This window comes from Hemiscyllium ocellatum, chromosome 34, assembly GCF_020745735.1.
Source record: "Hemiscyllium ocellatum isolate sHemOce1 chromosome 34, sHemOce1.pat.X.cur, whole genome shotgun sequence".
Lineage (NCBI taxonomy): Eukaryota > Metazoa > Chordata > Chondrichthyes > Orectolobiformes > Hemiscylliidae > Hemiscyllium > Hemiscyllium ocellatum.
In genome coordinates this window covers 24,409,200-24,427,809 of record NC_083434.1, presented here as the reverse complement: position 1 = coordinate 24,427,809, position 18,610 = coordinate 24,409,200, and the positions used below count along the sequence as shown (strand labels likewise).

At 41.6% G+C, this 18,610-nt stretch overlaps 1 protein-coding gene across 2 annotated transcripts in view; it reads left to right on the top strand.

Moving 5' to 3' along the window:
* Positions 1–6,855: 6,855 nt before the first annotated feature.
* The window catches only part of LOC132832207 (nucleotide-binding oligomerization domain-containing protein 1-like), a 46,098-nt gene continuing 34,343 nt past the window's right edge, over positions 6,856–18,610 (top strand). For both annotated transcript variants that reach the window (XM_060849996.1, XM_060849995.1), the window contains exons 1-2: positions 6,856–7,020; positions 17,895–18,118. In XM_060849996.1, the coding sequence (XP_060705979.1) occupies positions 17,921–18,118 (198 nt within the window). In that variant the 5' untranslated portion in view covers positions 6,856–7,020; positions 17,895–17,920. The remainder of the gene's footprint in view (positions 7,021–17,894; positions 18,119–18,610) is intronic.

The following is an 18,610-nucleotide window of genomic DNA, read 5'->3' as shown; positions in this document are numbered from 1 at the left end:
AAAAATGCAAGGTTGCACGGATAGGGTAGGGGGATGGGTCTGGGTGGGATGCACTTTAGAGGGTTAGTGTGCATTTGTTGGAAGAAATGGCCTGTTTCCATACTGTAGGCAGTGCCAGCATGTTTGGACAACACAGCTAGGGTGGGGTTGGCGAAGTGGGGGTGGTACTGGTGGTTCAATTGCATAGAAAAATAATGGTAGTGTCAAAGTGGGAGAGGGTTCAGCAAAATTTATTGAAGTTTCCAGAACAAGTAATAGGACACAGAGTATGGAAAGGGTCAGGAATCTAAATTCAGGCACAACAGATAAGGGGACAACAATGAGAAGTAGGGCCGTCAATGCAGGACTAAGGGTGTTGTCCTTAAATGTACATATATACAAATGCATGTAAATGAGCTTGTAATGCAGATTGAAATTGACAAGTACAAAGTACAGAGACATGGTTGCAAGAAGATCAGGGCTGGGAACAAAATATCCAATGATACACAACCTGTAGAAAAATAGATGGTTAGAACAAGTGGGGTTGCCTTGTTAGCGAGAAATGAGAATAAATTAATAGCAAGAAGTGATACTTCAGTGGTCGGTGGTTAATACTACTACCTCACAGTGCAGGGGATCTAGGTTCAATTCCAGCCTTGGCAGACTGACTGTGTGGAGTGTGCACATTCCACTTCCCCCGTGTCTGTGTGGATTTCCTCCGGGTGCTCTGGTTTCCTCTCACAATTCAAAGGTGTGCAGGCTAGGTGAATTGGCCATGCTGAGTTGCCCTTAGTGTTCAGGGATGTGTAGGGTAGGTGCATTAGAAAGGGATAAATCTAAGCAATTGGATAGAAGAATAAGTCTGGGTAGGTTACTCTTCGGAGGGTCAGTGTGGACTTGTTGGGCCAAATGGCCTGTTTCAACACTATAGAGTTTCAATGATTTCTATGATATTGAGTCAGAAGGTGTAGAAACTGTATGGGTAGAGTTGATGAATTGCAAAGAAATAAACAACCCTGATGGGAATTATTTACAGGCTTCCAGCAGTAATCAGGGTGTGTGGAAGAAAATAAATTAGGAGATAGAATGGAGTGTAAGAAAGGCAGTATTACAGCAATGATGGGGGGCTTCAATATGCAGGTGGATGGGGAAAATCAGCTTGATAGCAGATCCCAAGAAAAGGAATTCGATGTTTACATCTGTGGAATGTCAATGAGATGGGTGTTTTGGATCAACTTGTGGTATACCACACTAGGGAACAGGCAATGTCAGAATTGGTGATGTGTCATGAGGCAGAGGAGAAAGTGAGCACTGCAGATGCTGGAGAAATCAGAGTCAAAAAGTGTGGCACTGGAAAACTACAGCAGGTCAGGCAGCATCCGAGCAGTAGGAGAGTCAATGTTTTGGGCAAAAGCCCTTCATCAGGAATGGTCATGAGACAGACTTAATTAGGGAGCTAAAAGCAAAAGAACCTCAAGAGGGAAGTGATCATAATATGATACAATTCGCCCGACAGTTTGAGTAGAAAAACCTGGAATGGGATATAATCCCAAAATCCATACAGTGTGGAAGCAGGCCATTCAACCAATCGAATCCACACCAAATCTCTGATGAGCATCCTATCCAGACCCAACTCCTACCCTATCTTTTCCAATGAATAATCCACCTAGCCTGCATACAATGGGCACTTTAACATAATCAATCCACCTGACCTGTACTTCTTTGGACTGGGGAGGAAACCCACACAGACACATGGAGAATATTCAAATTTCACACAGGTAGTCTGCCAAGGCTGGATTTGAACCTAGGTCCCTAACACTGTGAGGTAGCAGTGCTAACCACTGACAACCATACCACATAGTGGCATGCGTAAAGATAACCACAAAGACATAAGAGAGTAGCTGGCCAGAGTTAATTCCAAGGGGAGCCTAGCAGGGAACATGGTGGAACAGCAATGGCAGGGATTTCAGGGGTAACTTAAAAGACACAGTAGAAATTCAGCCCAAGGAAGAAGGAAAATACTAAGGAAAGGGTGAGGCAGCCATGGGTGACAAGAAAAGTCAGTGACAGCATAAAAGCAGAAAGGAAAGCACACAATGTGGTTAAAATTAGTGGGAAGCCAGAGGATTGGGAAGCCTTTAAAAACCAGCACAGAATAACTAAAAACAAATAAGGTGGGGGGGTGTAGAAGTCAAAAATGAGAGTAATCTAGCTAGTAATATACAAGAAGATTGCGAGAGCTTTTTTTAGATATCTAAAAAGTAAGAGAGAGACAAATGTGGACTTTGGACCAGTGGGAAATGATGCTGGAGAAGGCGTAATAGGGAACAAAGAAATGGCATACAAATGGAACAGGTATTTTCCATCAGCTTTCACAGTGGAAGACACCAGAAGCTACCTGAACTTCACGTGAGTCAGAGGGCAGAAGTGAGTATAGTGGCCATCGCTGCAGAGAAGGTGCTGGGGAAGCTGAAAGGTGAATAAATCAGCCAGCCCAAATGACTACAACCCAGAATTCTGAAGGAAATAGCTGAGGAGATCATAAAGGCATTGATGGTGATATTTCGGGAATCAGTGGATTCAGGAAGGGTCCCAGAGAACTGGAATATGGTAAATGTAACCCCCCTGTTTAAGAAGGGAGGGAGGCAGAAGACAGGAAATTGTAGGCTGCATTGAGGATTCTTTGAAGAGGTAATGGGCAAGTTAGATAAAAGAAAGCCAGTTAATGGGATTTCTATGGATTTCCAAAAGGCATACCTTTGACAAGGGTCTAGATTAGAGTGGTGCTGGAAAAGCACAGCATGTTAGGCAGCATCTGAGGAGCAGGAAAATCGATGTTCCGGGAAAAAGCCCTTCATCAGGAATAGCCTTCACACCTGCCTGATCTGCTGTGCCTTTCCAGCACCACTCTAATCTAGACTCTGATCTCCAGCATCTGCAGTCCTCACTTTTGCCTATACCTTTGACAAGATACCATACAAGAGGCCGTTAAATAAGATAAGAGCCCATGGTATTAGGGGCAAGGTACTGTCATGGATAACGGAATAGCTAATTGGTAGAAGGCAAAGAGTGGGGATAAAGGGTCTTTTTCAGGATGGCAACTGGTGACTAATGGAGTACCACAAAAGTCTGTATTGTAACCACAACTGTTCACATTATACATTGATAATCTGAATGAAGGAACTGAGGGCATGTGCTAAGCTTGCAGGTATCACAAAGATAGACAGAAGAACAGGTAGGGTAGCGGAGCAGGAAGGTGATGGTCTAATGAGATTATTGGTCAACTATTTATCCAAAACCTCATCTAATACGCTACAGACACAGGTTCTAATCCCTTCAAAGGAGTTGGTGGAAGTTGAGTTCAATTTTAAAAGAGGTCTAGAATTAAGAATCTACTGATGATCATAAAACCAATGTCAATTGTTGGAAAACCCTGTCTGGCTTACTGGTGCTATTCAGGGAAGGAAATCTGCCATCCTTATCTGGTCTGGCCTACATATGTATCCAGACTCACAACAAGGCAATTGACTCTCAGCTGCCCTCTGAACTGGTCTAGCAAGCCATTCAGTTGAAGGGTAACTAGGGTCAGACAATACGGGCTGGCTAGATAACGAATGAATAAAAATAATTTGCAGAATGAGTTTGACAGGCCATGAGAGCCAGCAAAGAAGTGGCAAATAGAAAAGAAGGTGGGAAAATATGAGTTCATGCATTTGGATAGGAGGAATAGAGGCATAGACTATTTTCTAAATTGCAAAAGACTTTGAAAATCTGAAGCACAAAAGAACTTGGGAGTCCTAGTTCAGAATTCTTATAACGTTAACACACAGGTTCGGTTGGCAGTTAGGAAAGGTAAATGCAATGCCAGCATTCATTTCAAGTCGGCTACAGCGGAGATGTATTGCCGAGGCTGTGAGCAGTTTTGGGCCCCATATCAAAGGAAGGATGTGCTGACATTGGAAGGGCTCCAGACAAGGTTTACAAGAATGATCCTGGAGATGAAAAGCTTGTCATTTGAGGAGTGATTGATGTCTTTGGGTTTGTACGGAATGGAGTTTAGAAGGATGGGAGTGGGGGATCTCATTGAAACTTACAGAATATGGAGAGGCCTGGATAGAGTGGACATGGAGAAGATGTTTCCAATAGTTGGACAGACTAGGACCAAAGGCCACAGCCTTAGAGTGGTGACCCTTTAGAACTGAGATGAGGAGGAATTTCTTCAGCCAGAGAGTGGTTAATCTGTGGAACTCATTTTGCAGAAGGCTGTGAAGGCAAAGTCATTGAGTGCATTTAAGAAGGAGATAGATAAGTTGTTGATTAGTAAGGGGAACAAGGATTGCAGGCAGAATGCAGGAGAATGGAATTGAGAAACATATCAGCCATGATTGAATTGTGGAACAGACTCAACAGGCTAAATGGCTGAATCTTGCTCCTGTAACTTATGGTCTTTAGGCTTCATAGGCACACAATGGAACACTACATGAGTAAAACTGTAGGGCACTTCCAGAAGATGTGCAGAAGTACATGTTTCAGAACAATGGAAATACTCTGGTCATGTGAAGAGTTCAACACAGTGGAGCAGTCACACCACTTGAAGAGATACCACTTTAGATGAGTTACGTCCAGTGCAGAAAGTATCTGAGGCATTCCAAGGGTAACTCGCTAATCCAGACAAAACAGAAGACATAGAAATTGTCTATGTCAACGGACATCCTGTTACTTTTAAGCTTGATACAAGTGCATGAACTACTGTCCTATCAACCAGCTACCAAGGTTAAAGAAGCAGTGCTTGCAGCTACCTGATCTGAGACTATGTGGTACAGAGAATTAACTGCCAAGAACTAAAGACTGCTACAAATTACACTGGAAGAAAACACACATAAATTGAATTTTTGTATGCTGTTCACAATCAAAACTCTTCACTGCAGGCACGCTCAACCTCAATTTCATCAGAACAGTTTGGGAAGATTGATTATGTCCCGGACAGTAGCCAATCCAGAAACAAACTACTGTCTAAACATTGTCCCAGGAACAAAGCGATGTTGACAAAATGGTTGCGTGGAAACTGGTAGAAGATTCTGGTCTGAAGGCTGTCTGCTTTCTCCTTGATAAAGAGCCTACACAATGTCCATCCACCATGCCACTTCACCTGACTAAACATGTTGTCAATTTGAAAAATTTCCCTTTAACTCATTTCATTTTTTCAAATCAATGGGGTGGGTATGGGTACCCATATGAGTCCCAGTTATGCCTGTCTCTTTGTGGGATATGTGGAATATCCCTTGCTCCAGTCCTACTTGGACTCCAACTCACAACTCTTTCTTCCACACTTTGATGATATCTTTGGTGCTGCTTCTTGCCTTCACACAAAAAAATCATCAGTTTTGTTTCCAATTTCTCACCTTCACCAGGTCCATCCATGACTTCTCCCTTCCCTTTATGGTTTCCATTTTGTACATTAAAAGCCCACCAAACCTCACAATTACATCAACACCACTTCCTCATATCCTGCTTCCTTCTCGGATTCCAATCCATTCTCCGACCCTGACATAATTGTTCTGATGACGCCATCTTCCACTGGGCTAGCTCTGACATGACCTCCTTTTTCCTCAACCGAGGAAACATAGATGCAGGAGTAGGCCAATCGACTCTTCAAGCCTGCACTACCATTCAATACGATCATGCAATCTCAGTCCTGCCATCCAGGGAATTGATCTGGTAAACCTTCGCTGGACTCCCTCAACAGCAAGAATATCCTTCCTCAGAGTAGGAGACCAAAACTACATACTATACTCAAGGTGAGGCCTCACCAAGACCCTGTATAACTACAGCAAGACAATCTTACTTTGATATTCCAATCCTTTTGCTACGAAGGCCAACATGCCATTAGCTTTCTTCACTGTCAACTGCAACTGCATGCTAACCTTCAATGACTGTTCCACCGTAATACCCAGGTTGCATTGCACCTCCCCTTTTCCAAAACTGCCACCATTCAGATAATAACCTGCCTTCCAGTTTTCGTGACCCAAGTGGATAACCTCACATCAAACCCATAGCAAGAAGTGATATTGAGGCAGTAGGTACAGAATATGCATGGGTAGAGTTAATGAACCACAAATAAACTAATGACCCTGATGGGAATTACACACAGACTTCCAAGCAGTAATCAGTGTGCGTGGAAGAAAATAAATCAGGAGATATTCATGGAGCAGCAAGTTATTCCAGGAACAATATATGGAAAGACAGGGTGGAAATTGAAAGTAAGAGACACCACAGTGGCATTGGGTAGGCATATAATAAGGTGAACTAGGAGAAAGTGAGGACTGCAGATGCTGGAGACCAGAGTTGAAAAATGTGGTGCTGGAAAAACACAGCAGGCCAGGCAGCATCCGAGGAGCAGGAGAATCGGCATTTCGGGCATAAGCCCTTCTTCAGGAATAAGGTGAGAATTAATAAGGTGAGGCAGAAGTGGGTACTGCAGATGCTGGAGATTACAGTCAAGATAAAAGTGGTGCTGGAAAAGCACAGCAGGTCAGGCAGCAGGAAAATCGATATTTTGGGCAAAAGCCTTTCATCAGGAATTAATAAGGTGAGCTTGATAAGATAAAGCAAGAGAAATCCCTGACCCTCACAGCAAGAAAACCTCTAAATTAACTTGATGGAAGTTACAGTCAGCATTAAAACCCATAGATTCAGCTCCACGTTTTGCTGACCATCAGCTGTCTTCTACAATCATGGGAACTGAGATAGCTTGCCACATGACCTTAAGGCAAACTCTCACATCCTGTCTGACTGCTGCTGGTGACGTCAATTTAGGGGCTAGGTTCCCTTTTGGGTGAATTCAGTGGACACAATCAAACAAAAAGCAACAGTTCTCGGACAGATCGCTGAAGTAAAAACAATGTACGTGAAATTGCAAGACGATAATTGCGCAGATCCGTAGGACTTTATAGTGTCAACAACCTTCTTGATGGAAGAACAAACTTGAAGAACTGCAACAAAGACACACACACAGAAGGACCATGCTATTGGGAGAAGAAGGCAAGTCTGAGAATATTTTTGCAATTTTAACGACTAATGTTTCCAGTCCTAAGCTAACAAACCCTGGGGTGGCACGGTGGCTCAGTGGTTAGCACTGCTGCCTCACAGGTTTAATCCCTGCCTCAGGTGACTGTCTGAATGGAGTTCATGTTCTCCCTGTGTCTACACCGGTTAGCTCTGGGTGCTCCAGTTTCCTCCCACAATCCAAAGATGTGCAGGTCAGGTGAATTGGCAATGCTAAATTGCCCTTAGTGTTAGGTGTATTAGTCAGTGATAAATATAGGGTAGGGTAATGGGTCTGGGAGGGTTATCCTTTGGAGGGCTGATGTGGACTTGTTGGGCTGAAGGGCCTGTTTCCATACTGTTGGGAATCTAAAAATCCTGTTGTTTCTGGTTGATATAATCAACCTGTAGCTGGCTTGGAGTTTAAGAACTTTAAGCTGAGTTACTCAGAAAAACCTGCACATACACTACGTGATCTGAAAGTGTATAATTTTAAACAGCGTTTGAGTTCATAATTCATGATAACCTGGACTAGTAGTGAATTAATCAGTATTTCTATCTTTCAGATGCAGTATTAAATCATTTATTTTGTTTTTCTATCTACTGGTTTAAGGAGATATTAAAGATTTTATACACTAAATGCTCATTCACATAGCAGTTATTTTTCCTCAAATTAATACAACCAAAAGAAGGATTATCGGCTAATTGATCTTGTTACTCTGTGAAGAAGATTTCTACTGCATTCCTGTATCTATGTCATTCTATCCTTCAATAGTAATTCTTTCATTGCTTTAAACATTTGAGGTCATCAGTCATGGTTTAAATTGGCACTAAAAGACTGAGGAGATAATTTAATTTCTATGTGTTTTTATTCTTTTTACACTTTCACTGTGTATCTCTCGAGAGTTACTTGGCTGCAGGGGAGAAGGTGTTCAGTCATGATGCTTTGGTCACATCATGGTGTGCAGCCGGCTTGATGGACTGTTCGTCTCCCCCTACCTAATAATTGTACAAATTCTTATATGTAAGATGGTCAAAGCTTGATATTCTTTGCCAGAGGAGTGGTTTAGACAGAAACTATTGTATCTTTCAAGGAAAATATAAATACATATTTGAAATAAAATAAGGTAGGGGAAGAAAGAGGAAGAATTCTTTTTAAAGATTGCTTTAACATAGAGAGTCCACAGACACAGTGAGATACAAGTCTTCCCTTTACGTTGTGAACATCTGTGTCCCAAGATATTTTAACATGGTAATACACTGAGTAAATATTAATGAGATTATTTTGTCATGAAACAATACCATTTATGTTTATTGGATTTTGTGGTATGTGAATGAATCTCCATTCTACTGACATTTGCCCACCCATAGGCAAGTTTCTACTGACTTCTACACTGCAATTTTCTGTCAGAACATAACAATAAAACAAAGCGCACTCTACTGAGGATATGGAACCTGAGCATCAAGGCAACTAATGATGTGCTTCTGAAACAAATTCTCTTGAAATATTTTCGTTGAGATAAGTAAAGTTTAAAGAAGAAACAGAGAGGTGAATGAAATAATCCAGAGTCATATACGTAGAATGCTGGGCTCTTGGGGTGTAGTGGTAGTGGCCCTAACCTCTGAGCCTGACTACCAAGCTTCAAGTCCCATCTCCAGTGCTGTGTCACATTACACGCTGATGAAAAATACCAATGTAAAAAGCAACACAGAGAGAGAAAGTAAAACAGGATTGAAAGTGTGGGCAGGGGGAAAGAGAAGTAGTTAATTTGCAACAACAATAAAAATCTGAAGGGTTGCAACTCCACACATATAAAAGCTAGCTTTAAATGTTGACTGTACTAACTACACTGATAAAAATTCACCAACACTTGAATGGACACACCTTAACTTTGGTGGTATGTTTCACGCGTAAAAAATGGACAAGTACAACTAATTTAAGCCATTCCATTTATTTCAATGATGAAGCTTTTGTCAAGATACCAGTTTAGAGGAACAGGCAACTCACAGAAACTTCCCAATTTCCATCTTTAACTGAGAAATACAGCTACTCGGGTTTACAACCTGATGTACCCCTTCTGGCCTTTCAGCCCAACCAGCCCACACTGACCCTCCAAAGAGTAACCCACCCAGACCCATTTCCCTCTGACTACTGCACCTAACACTATGGGCAATTTAGCATGACCAATTCACCTGACCTACATATCTTTGGGCTGTGGGAGGAAACCAGAGCACCCAGAGGAAACCTACACACACACAGGGAGAATGTGCAAGCTCCACACAGACAGTTACCCAAGACTGGAATCAAACATGGGTCCCTGGCGCTGTGAGGCAGCAGTGCTAACCACTAAACCACCATGCCACCCAATGGTGAGCACTAATAGAATCACAAACCACCATAGCAACTTGTGCAACTTCAACTTAACTCCATTAACTCCATTGATTCTGCCAGACCTGTCGAGTTTCTTCAGTTACTTCTGTTTTTGTTTCAGATTTCCAGCATCTGCAGTTCTTTTTTTTCCCCCTTTCACTTCTTGTTCCGTTCCAATGCAGAATTTGAGAGACCAAATTCAGCGATAGAGTTAGTGATGCTTGAGAAAGGGAAATTTGAGTTGGGATTTGAATGTGCTGTGAAGCTCTCCCTAGTCAGTTAGGTTACTGATGGCTTATATGAGAAAGTGACAATCAGGTGGCACTGAAGGAAGGTTGGTAGCAGTCTGAGACATGTCCTGACAGATGTCAGGAGATCTGAATAAAAAGTGGACAATTGAAAAGGACCTATCCATTTTGTTGAAAGCCAAATCAAAATTTCTTTAACCAGAACATGCAGAGCATTGTCAATTTCACAACACAAATGGGGGGAAGGGCACTACAATTAATGCTTGGGCAAGTTATTTTCTAATCAGCCAGTTCAGAGATGTTAATACATATCTCTTGAGCAGCTGAGACTTGAACTTAGTTTAAAGGTAGGGACACTACCACTGCACCACAAAAGTTCTCAGAAAGTTGATTTAAGTTATGTTACTGGTTTTGGAATGAGTCAATTAGCCACAACCCAGAGACTGATCTCCTTTCAAGTGATGCTAGCTGCAGTAACAATAATCTAAAAAGACAGAACTGAGCAAAGTGCTCTTCCCCTTCCTGGCTGTGCTCTTGTGAAAACCACTTCTGTGAGAAAGTGTTCACCTAATGTTAAGGTCACAGAGGGTTAGCTGCTGTAAACACCAAGGGCATGTGTTACTGAGAGAGCAAGGCCAGTTGCTCTCTGACCTTGAGTTAAGGTCAGAGTTAACTCTGAATTAAAACAACTCCCTAGTTTTGTCATCAGTTAAAATTTACAACTCTAGGATTGTCCTGGTGTCTTTAGGAAATAGAGATTAATCTTCAAAACGCCTGTTACTAACCCTGGAGAAAATCAAAAGAAAAATCACGTTTCTATATAAATTTGCTTTCGCTTACTCAAAATATTACAAAAAAGATTGAAGAATGGAAAACTTCAATAATTGTCCATCAAACAAAAAGGAGAGACAAAAACAGAATTGGCTGGAGGAACTCAGCAAGTCTCTCAGCATCTGTTGGACAAAGAGCAAAGTTAATGTTTCAAGTCCAGTGACCGTGCGTTCTGGAGGCTGATGTCATGCATTGGCTTCAGCAGCCCATATTAACGGGAACTCTGGTTATGCGCCCTCTTTCTAGAGTCACCAGCCAGAGGAAACAACTGATCTGTATCCACCCTGTCACGCCCTGTAAGAATTTTGCAAGTTTCAATGAGATCGCTTTCATTCTTTGAAAAACTTAAAGAACTCAGATGCTATTTCAAAAATCTGCCCTTGTCAGTTAATCCCACCATTCAGGCATTAATCTGGTGACCTGCCATTGCACTTCCTCTATGGCAATTTGATTCTTCCTTAGTTAAGGAGACCAAAACTATACACAGTACTCAGAGGGAAGTCTCAATACTAGGCTCAATACAACCACAGCAAGCTATCTTTACTTGTTAACTAAAATCCCCTTGAAAAGAATACCAAAGTACTGTTTGCCTTCCCAATAGTTTGCTTCACCTGTATATTTGTCCGTGGAGAAGGACACCCATATTTCTCAATCTCTCATCATTTAAAAAATATTCCACCTTTCAGTTTTTTCCAAAGTGAATAGCATCACATGTGTTTATATTATATACCATCTGCCATGTTCTATCCCATTCACTTAGCCTACCCAAGTTCTCTTGAAACCTCCTTGCACTATCCTCATAATTTACACAATTGACAGGGTGGTGTCATTGCTAATTAGAAAATATTATAATTAGACCCACATCTAAATCATTGATACAGATTGTGAACATTTGTGGACCAAGTACTGACACTAATAACTGCCATTAGTAACTACCTGTGATATTGAGAATAATATGTTATTCATCCATTAACCAATTCTTAATCCATGCTATAATAATGCCTCCAGTTCTATGTGATCCTACTTTATTTTACTAACCTCCTATGTGGGACAGTATCAAAAGCCTTCTGGAAGTCTAAATATGCCACATCTACTGGTTTTCCTTTGTCTCTGCTCTAAATGACCTCCTGAACAAAATCTCCAAGTTTGGCAAATATGATTTCCTTTTCATAAATCCACATTGACTCAGCCCAATTTTGCCATTCTTTTCTGAATGTTCCATCATCACATCCTTGATCATATGTTCCAACATTTCCATTTTACTGACGCCAAACTAACAGGTCTGTAATTCTCAACTCTCCCTCTATCTCCCCACTAAATAATGGGGGTACACTTACTACCATCCAATCAGCAGGAACCTTTCCAAGATCTATAGAATTATCAAATATAATGATAGATCCATCAACTGTCTCAATTGTTATTTCCTTCAGTATTCTGAAGTGAGGCTAATCAGACTCAATCAATCCTCAACTCATGGTTTCTTTTTCAAGTACCATCTTTTCATTAGATCTACTCTACCTTCATCTCTTTGGTTGCACAAGTCCCTTAGACACCAAGTATTGCTTGAAAATTTTCTGTATCTTCTTCTGTGAAGACAGACACAAAGTAATTGTTCATTTTCTCTACCATTTCCTTGTCTATTATACATCCTCTTCTCACTGGTAATGTGCCCACAATTATCCTTGCTCATTTTTATCTTGTCATAATTTCCAGCCAGGCGTCCAATCCTTGATTTTTCAACACTCTCTGGGATGTGAGAGTAATACAGAGAGTAATCCTGGTTTGGTGGTCCTGCTTTTCAATCTCTCTCTCTCTCTAAGCTTCCTGAAATCCACTTTCACAATCTCATCTCCTTCCCAAATAAAATCTTTGGCACCAATGTAAATAATAACTTCTGGCTGTTCACCCTATGACTTTGACACTAGGAAGGCAACATGCCATTCTGGAGTCACATTTAGGGCTACAGAAATACTTGTCTATTCTTCTAACTAAAATATCTCCAATGCTATTTCTCTTCCATTCCTTTTCCCCCCCTACAGTACACTCATGGTGCCGCTGGCTTGGGTCTGTCTCCAGTCCCCTGAGGAACCATGGCCTTCAAAGGCCAGCACGTTGGCTCAGTGGTCAGCACTGCTGCCTCACAGCACCAAGGACCTGGGTTTGATCCCACCCTCGGGCGAACGTCTGTGTGGAGTTTGCACATTCTTTCCATGCCTGTGTGGGTTTCTTCAGCATGCTCAGCTTTCCTCCCACAGTGCAAAGATGTGTAGGTTAGGATAGGATATGGGAAAAGCGGGATTATAGAGTACTGGGGTGGGTCTGGGTGGGATGCTCTTTGAGGGGGTGATGTGGACTCAATGGGCCGAATGGCCTGCTTCCATGCCTAAGTGATTCTGTAGGGATTCGTCACCAATGTCCAGTATGAAAAGTTGATTTGCAAGTGAGAGTATCTCAGGGGGACTCCTGCCCTACATGCCTAGTTCTCTTGGACTGCTAGGTAGTCACCAATTACCGACCTGCCTGTAGATCCCTAAACTGAAGCGTGACCACCTTTCTCAATGTTATCCATGAAGCTACCTACATCAGGGAATGCACAGCAGTGACCCTATCCACCATTCAAACACTGAAACCCAGAGCTCAGGCTTGTGCAGTGTGTTCATCTCAGACACATGGTGCATTTATCATTTCCCACATTCCACAGGCTGTACATTCCACACAGCCAAGCTGCCCTTCCATACTGTCATTGTATCAAACATATTTATTATGAATAGAATTGCTTATGTTATTCTTCAACTAGCTCCTTCTACCACACTGAGATATGAGCCAAGTACTATTACAGTGTGAAGAAAGTAAAAACAAAGGGGGAGAAAAGCATCTCCTTTCCAACTCACCACTCACCAAACTCACTCTGCTTGAAATGTGTACTCCACTTGCAAGCTGCATAGAGCCCCATGTAATTACACCCTTTGGAGCTACAATGCCAAATTAAATTGAATTGGATTACCTAATTAGTGATATCCCACTACAGAGAGTTGCCCTATCTAAAGCTGTACTTTAATTCTTAGCCCAGTGAAAAAAAGTTTAATGCTAGCTGTAGACCACGTGTGTATAAACATATTGACCATAATAACTCACCAATCACCAACCTCACTGTCCCACTACAGCACTGAATAAACCCGGAACATAAAAAGGTAATCAGAATAATGGAGACCATCGTAACTCTAATCAAAAACCCATCTGATTCACAAATGCCCTTTAGGGAAGGAAATTTGCTAGTCTTATCCGGTCAGACCCATAGCAATGGGATGGACTCCTGATTGCTTTCTGAAGTGTTTTAGGTAGTTTCGCAACCTGGTGAGAAGTGGTAATACTACTCCCCTCTTTTTAATCTCTTTTCAATCAATCACAACAAACACTCCTTTTTCTTATTAGCTCACAGTTATATTTCACGACAATTCAAACTGTAGTTAACTACTTAAAAACAAAAATCCAATTACAAAGGTTTTCTTGAGTGAAAGGAAAAAGAATTTTATTGCCTACAAAAGAAACAACACACACACACACACACACACACACACTCTCACTCTCTCACTCTCTCTCTCTCTCTCTCTCCAAAAAACAGCTAATAAGTTTAAAAAGAGACTATTTCAGATGCAGACAGAAAGAATAAACATTTTGCATGTTTAAACTTCTTAGAGTCATTGAGATGGTGGATAAAGGCAGCATGGCAACTGTTAGGTTACCAGGTGTCAACCTCTGTGACATGTTACTGATAGCTTGTACATTGAAGGAATGGAATCCTTTTCTTTTCTAAAGACTGTTCTGTTTTGATAAAACATGCTCAATGTGTTACGTGCACAGTCTATGCCCTGCACCTGCAGGATCCAGTTATGTTGGCAAAGGCGATTGCCTGGGCTCACCTTGACCCAAATTGCATTGGTAACAGCCTTGTTACATTTCTGAATTCAGGATTGTAAGAGTCCACACATGTCCTCTATGGATCCTCAGAAAGATTATTTTTTAAAGAATGAGCTCAGCTGTCACCTTTTGATGGGCATTGAGATAGAATGACCATCCACCCTTTCAGATCATAGGACTTGCCCCAGCACCAGTTGGCATTGTTCTGTGATAATGTCCTGGGACATCCGCAGGCTCAGAGGATATTGCATCCTGTTCATTCAGAGAAAACAGCATCAAGGATGATAGACCTCAGGCCTTTTATACTTCTTTCCCTTCCCAGGGGAATGTTCAGCTGCAGCTACTTCGTAGAGAGGCTGCTCAGCAGCTAATGGAGGTTGCTGTTATTCCTGGGTTTGCTGGGAAATCAGTTCCCCCTCCATTTCTGGTAATTCTAGATTCATTGGTCGCGTGAACCTGTTTGGGGAATATCAGAAACAGGTCCTTTGTAATAATGAGCTGCCAGCACAGTTTAGCATACTCCCCTATACAATGGCACACAGAGGACTCCGACAAGGAGGACCAGGAATACCTTTACGTTGGTCTGTGACAGAGGGACCTTATTCTGATGTAGACCTGCGACTACTTGTGCTTTGCAGAATTGACAATGATTGATATGTAATGAACAATGTGTGGTCAAGTTTGCTTGTGACCAGGATATGTATTCCACATTATTGAACACTGTTGCATTTCACACTGCTTGTGGGCTGTCAGTTGAAATCAAATTGATTAAACAATATTTAGCAGGCAACTAATACACTAAACTATCTCTCTCCTTAATTTCCTAATACAACTGAAAATGCCATGTTTACAATCTTTACTGCGGAATCTTTAGTGCAATTGTTTCTCAAAGACCTTACATCGTTCACATGCTCAGACGGAAAGAAAATTTTAAAAAACCACTTCTATCACTCACTCTGGGTGTGATTGCAACCATTTTCCATTTGCCATTCTCATTTCTCGTTAGCATGAGGACGGAAGCCAATGTGGGTCAATCTCAGCGAGTGAGGGACAAGCTCAGCCTGGAAATCAGGACACCCGTCAGAATCTCCATCTTCCTTTCATCCCTGCACTATTGTCTAGCCCATCAATACCAATCTTTGACACATTCCCACAGAACTCTTTCCTTTATGTCTTCAACTGCCAATATGACACTGTGAGCTCTGGCCGAATAGATGTACTGGTCTGACCATAGCCCATTTTCTGCACTACAGGGATACGGGAGCCATGACCCTGACATTCCCAAGTGGCCTGGGTGATCTTAGTAAAGTCATGGACTGAAATCAGTTGCTGCCATTGCCTTTGCTTGTTATACAGAGGAACTTTGATTATTCGGTATTCGATTAACCAAATTTCGGATTATCCTAGCAAGATCGCAAGGTCCCGATGCTTGGCTAACTGTATTCTCCAGCATTTGATTATCTGACATTCAATTAATTGAACGAAAGACTCCCTGTCCATGTCCTTTGGATAATCGAGGTTCGTCTGTTTTGGTATCCCCTGACAGGCAACACTACCTTGGCCTGGCTGGCAATTATTCCCTTTAGGCTTTAAAACATGACTCTTTGGCTAAAATACATGCAGTGTGTTTATAGCATTAACTGCTGGAACACATGGTGTAAGTGTGACATTCATGAAGCATGATGCAAAATAGTCATATGTCCATCCCTTATCTATTCAATGTTGAAAATCATGAGAAGCTTGATCTCCATGCTAACAACAAAGTGAGACAGAAGTTTTGGATGTAGGTTTGCTCGCTGAGCTGGAAGGTTCATTTCCAGACGTTTTGTCACCCTACTAGGTAACATCTTCAGTGGGCCTCAGGCAAAGCACTGCTGATGATTCCTGCTTTCTTTTTATATGTTTGGGTTTCTTTGGGTTGATGGTGTCATTTCCTGTCGTGATGTCATTTCCTGTGGTGAAGTCACTTTCTGTTCCTTTTCTCAGGGGGTGGTAGATGGGGTCTACACATCGACCCAAAGAAATGATCATCACAAACCCAAAAAAACCCAAACATATAAATAGAAAGCAGGAATCATCAACAGTACTTCGCCTGAGGCTCATTGAAGATGTTACCTAGAAGGGTGATGAAACATCTGGAAATGAACCTTTCAGCTCAGCGAGCAAACCTACATCCAAAACCTCAACCTGAGCTACAAATCTTCTCAAAACTTGCTGAGACAGAAGTACCGTTAACCTTTCAAGCTCTGAATGAGGCCACAAAGTGCAAAAGGTGCAAAGGCATGGATGTTGTGAGTAATCAAGTAGGTGCAGGATGGGTGTGAACTAAGAGAATGAGTAAGCAGCCATGAGAAGCACTTTCATCCAATCTATGCAAGGGGTGATTGTCACTTTGTGCAAAGTATCTTGACAGCAGTATTACAATGCAAGGTGCCCACGCACTCCAAAGTACAGCACTGAGGTGGAGAAGTGTAATTCTATGTGGGTCAGAGATGTGTCATGAGGATATGTTGAGGCTTATGTATGTCCAAAACCAATCTCCATAAATGGGGATTGCATGCAATCAATACATATGGAGTGTACCTCAAAATTTGGGGGATTGCTGTTTAAGATAGAATCCCATAGGAGCAAGCAGTGAGCTAGAGCCACCAGATACCCACTCTGACACTTATGTCGGGAATTATTGCCACCTCGATTCTGTCTGGCATGTAAGTAAATATGAAAGTGCACATCAATGAGGTGAGCGTAGGTAAAATCGGCATGCAAATAGGCATCTCACCACACACCAGCAGGATTCTCATGTTGCTGGTTAAAACCTGATTGCTGACTTTTTTTCCGCCATGTGAAGAATCCAATTTTTCTAATCTCTCCCTATTTTCCAAACTGTGTTGGTATTTCCCATATTATTTAAGTGCTAGAAAAATTCTGCTCACTGACTTATTCTCATTTTTATAAATATCCTTTATCGATGTCTACTTTTAATCTTTGTTCCTGTATTTCATCTAACTGTTGCAATTTTTACTTACAATTGCAATTTGTAATTTTCAATAGTAGTTGAGAAAGAAGTGAATTTTTAATGCTGTTTAAAACTTAAATTTTGCCACTGGTTATATTAAATGTGGAACAGTCAAAAATCCAAACATTGCTAATTAAGCTTTGTAAAGTTATAGTTCACAAAGCGCTTTGTGGACCCACATGATGTGATTGGGACATAGGCTGAAACATTTTCTGTTTAAAAACCTTTATTGCCAGGGTATGATGGCCATGTCAGACTTCACCATCTTCATTTAACACACCAGTAATTATCACTCAATATTTCTACATCAGCTATTACAGTGTATTTGCAGCTTGCTGATACTCCATGACACTGTGCAGTGAGATTCGGAAATCTCTCTTCTGACTCAACACCATTTTGTAATTGAGAGAAATGATCATATTTTGTTGTGGTCAATTTATTAATTTAAAGCAAAATTACTGACTGTTCTATTGCTTACTTTCTTTAGGAAAGTGAATTTTTATTGTCAACAAGATGTGCAGTATTATGGAGCAGGTGGTAGTCCATAACCAACGGGTTATCTCTTACCTTGATCTCCTCGTGGTACACCGGGTGAAGTTAGTGAATGGAATTAAAAACATTGAGTGCATCCTGGATAACCTGCTACATTTGGGATACTTCATGCCAGAGGATATAGAACTTATTCAGCACAGTGCAACACGACATGAAAAGGTACAGTTAGCCTAGAAATTCCACATATTATTTGTTGATAATGAATAGCCTGGATTCATAAGTTTATGTAGCCACTAGGTTTGCAGCAAAAGATGTGTAAACCAACTTGATTTACTGTGAATGACAATACTTACACAGTGGCTTAGTAGTGAGCACTGCTGCCTCACAGCGCCAGGGACCCAGGTTCAATTCTAGCCCTGGGTGACTGTCTGTGTGGTGCTTGCATATTCTGCCCATGTCTGCATTGGTTTCCTCCCACACTCCAAAGATGTGCAGGTCAGGTGAACTGGCCATTCTAAATTGCCCACAGTGTTAGGTGCATTAGTCAGAGGGACTGGGTGGGTTATTCTTCCGAGGGTCGGTGTGGACTTGTTGGGCCCAAGGGCCTGTTTCCACACTGTAAGGAATCTAATTCATCTCCCTAATTATTCCCATCACATTGAAAAACAAAGTTAGAACCTTAAGCAACCAATAATTTCCTCTCACCGTTAG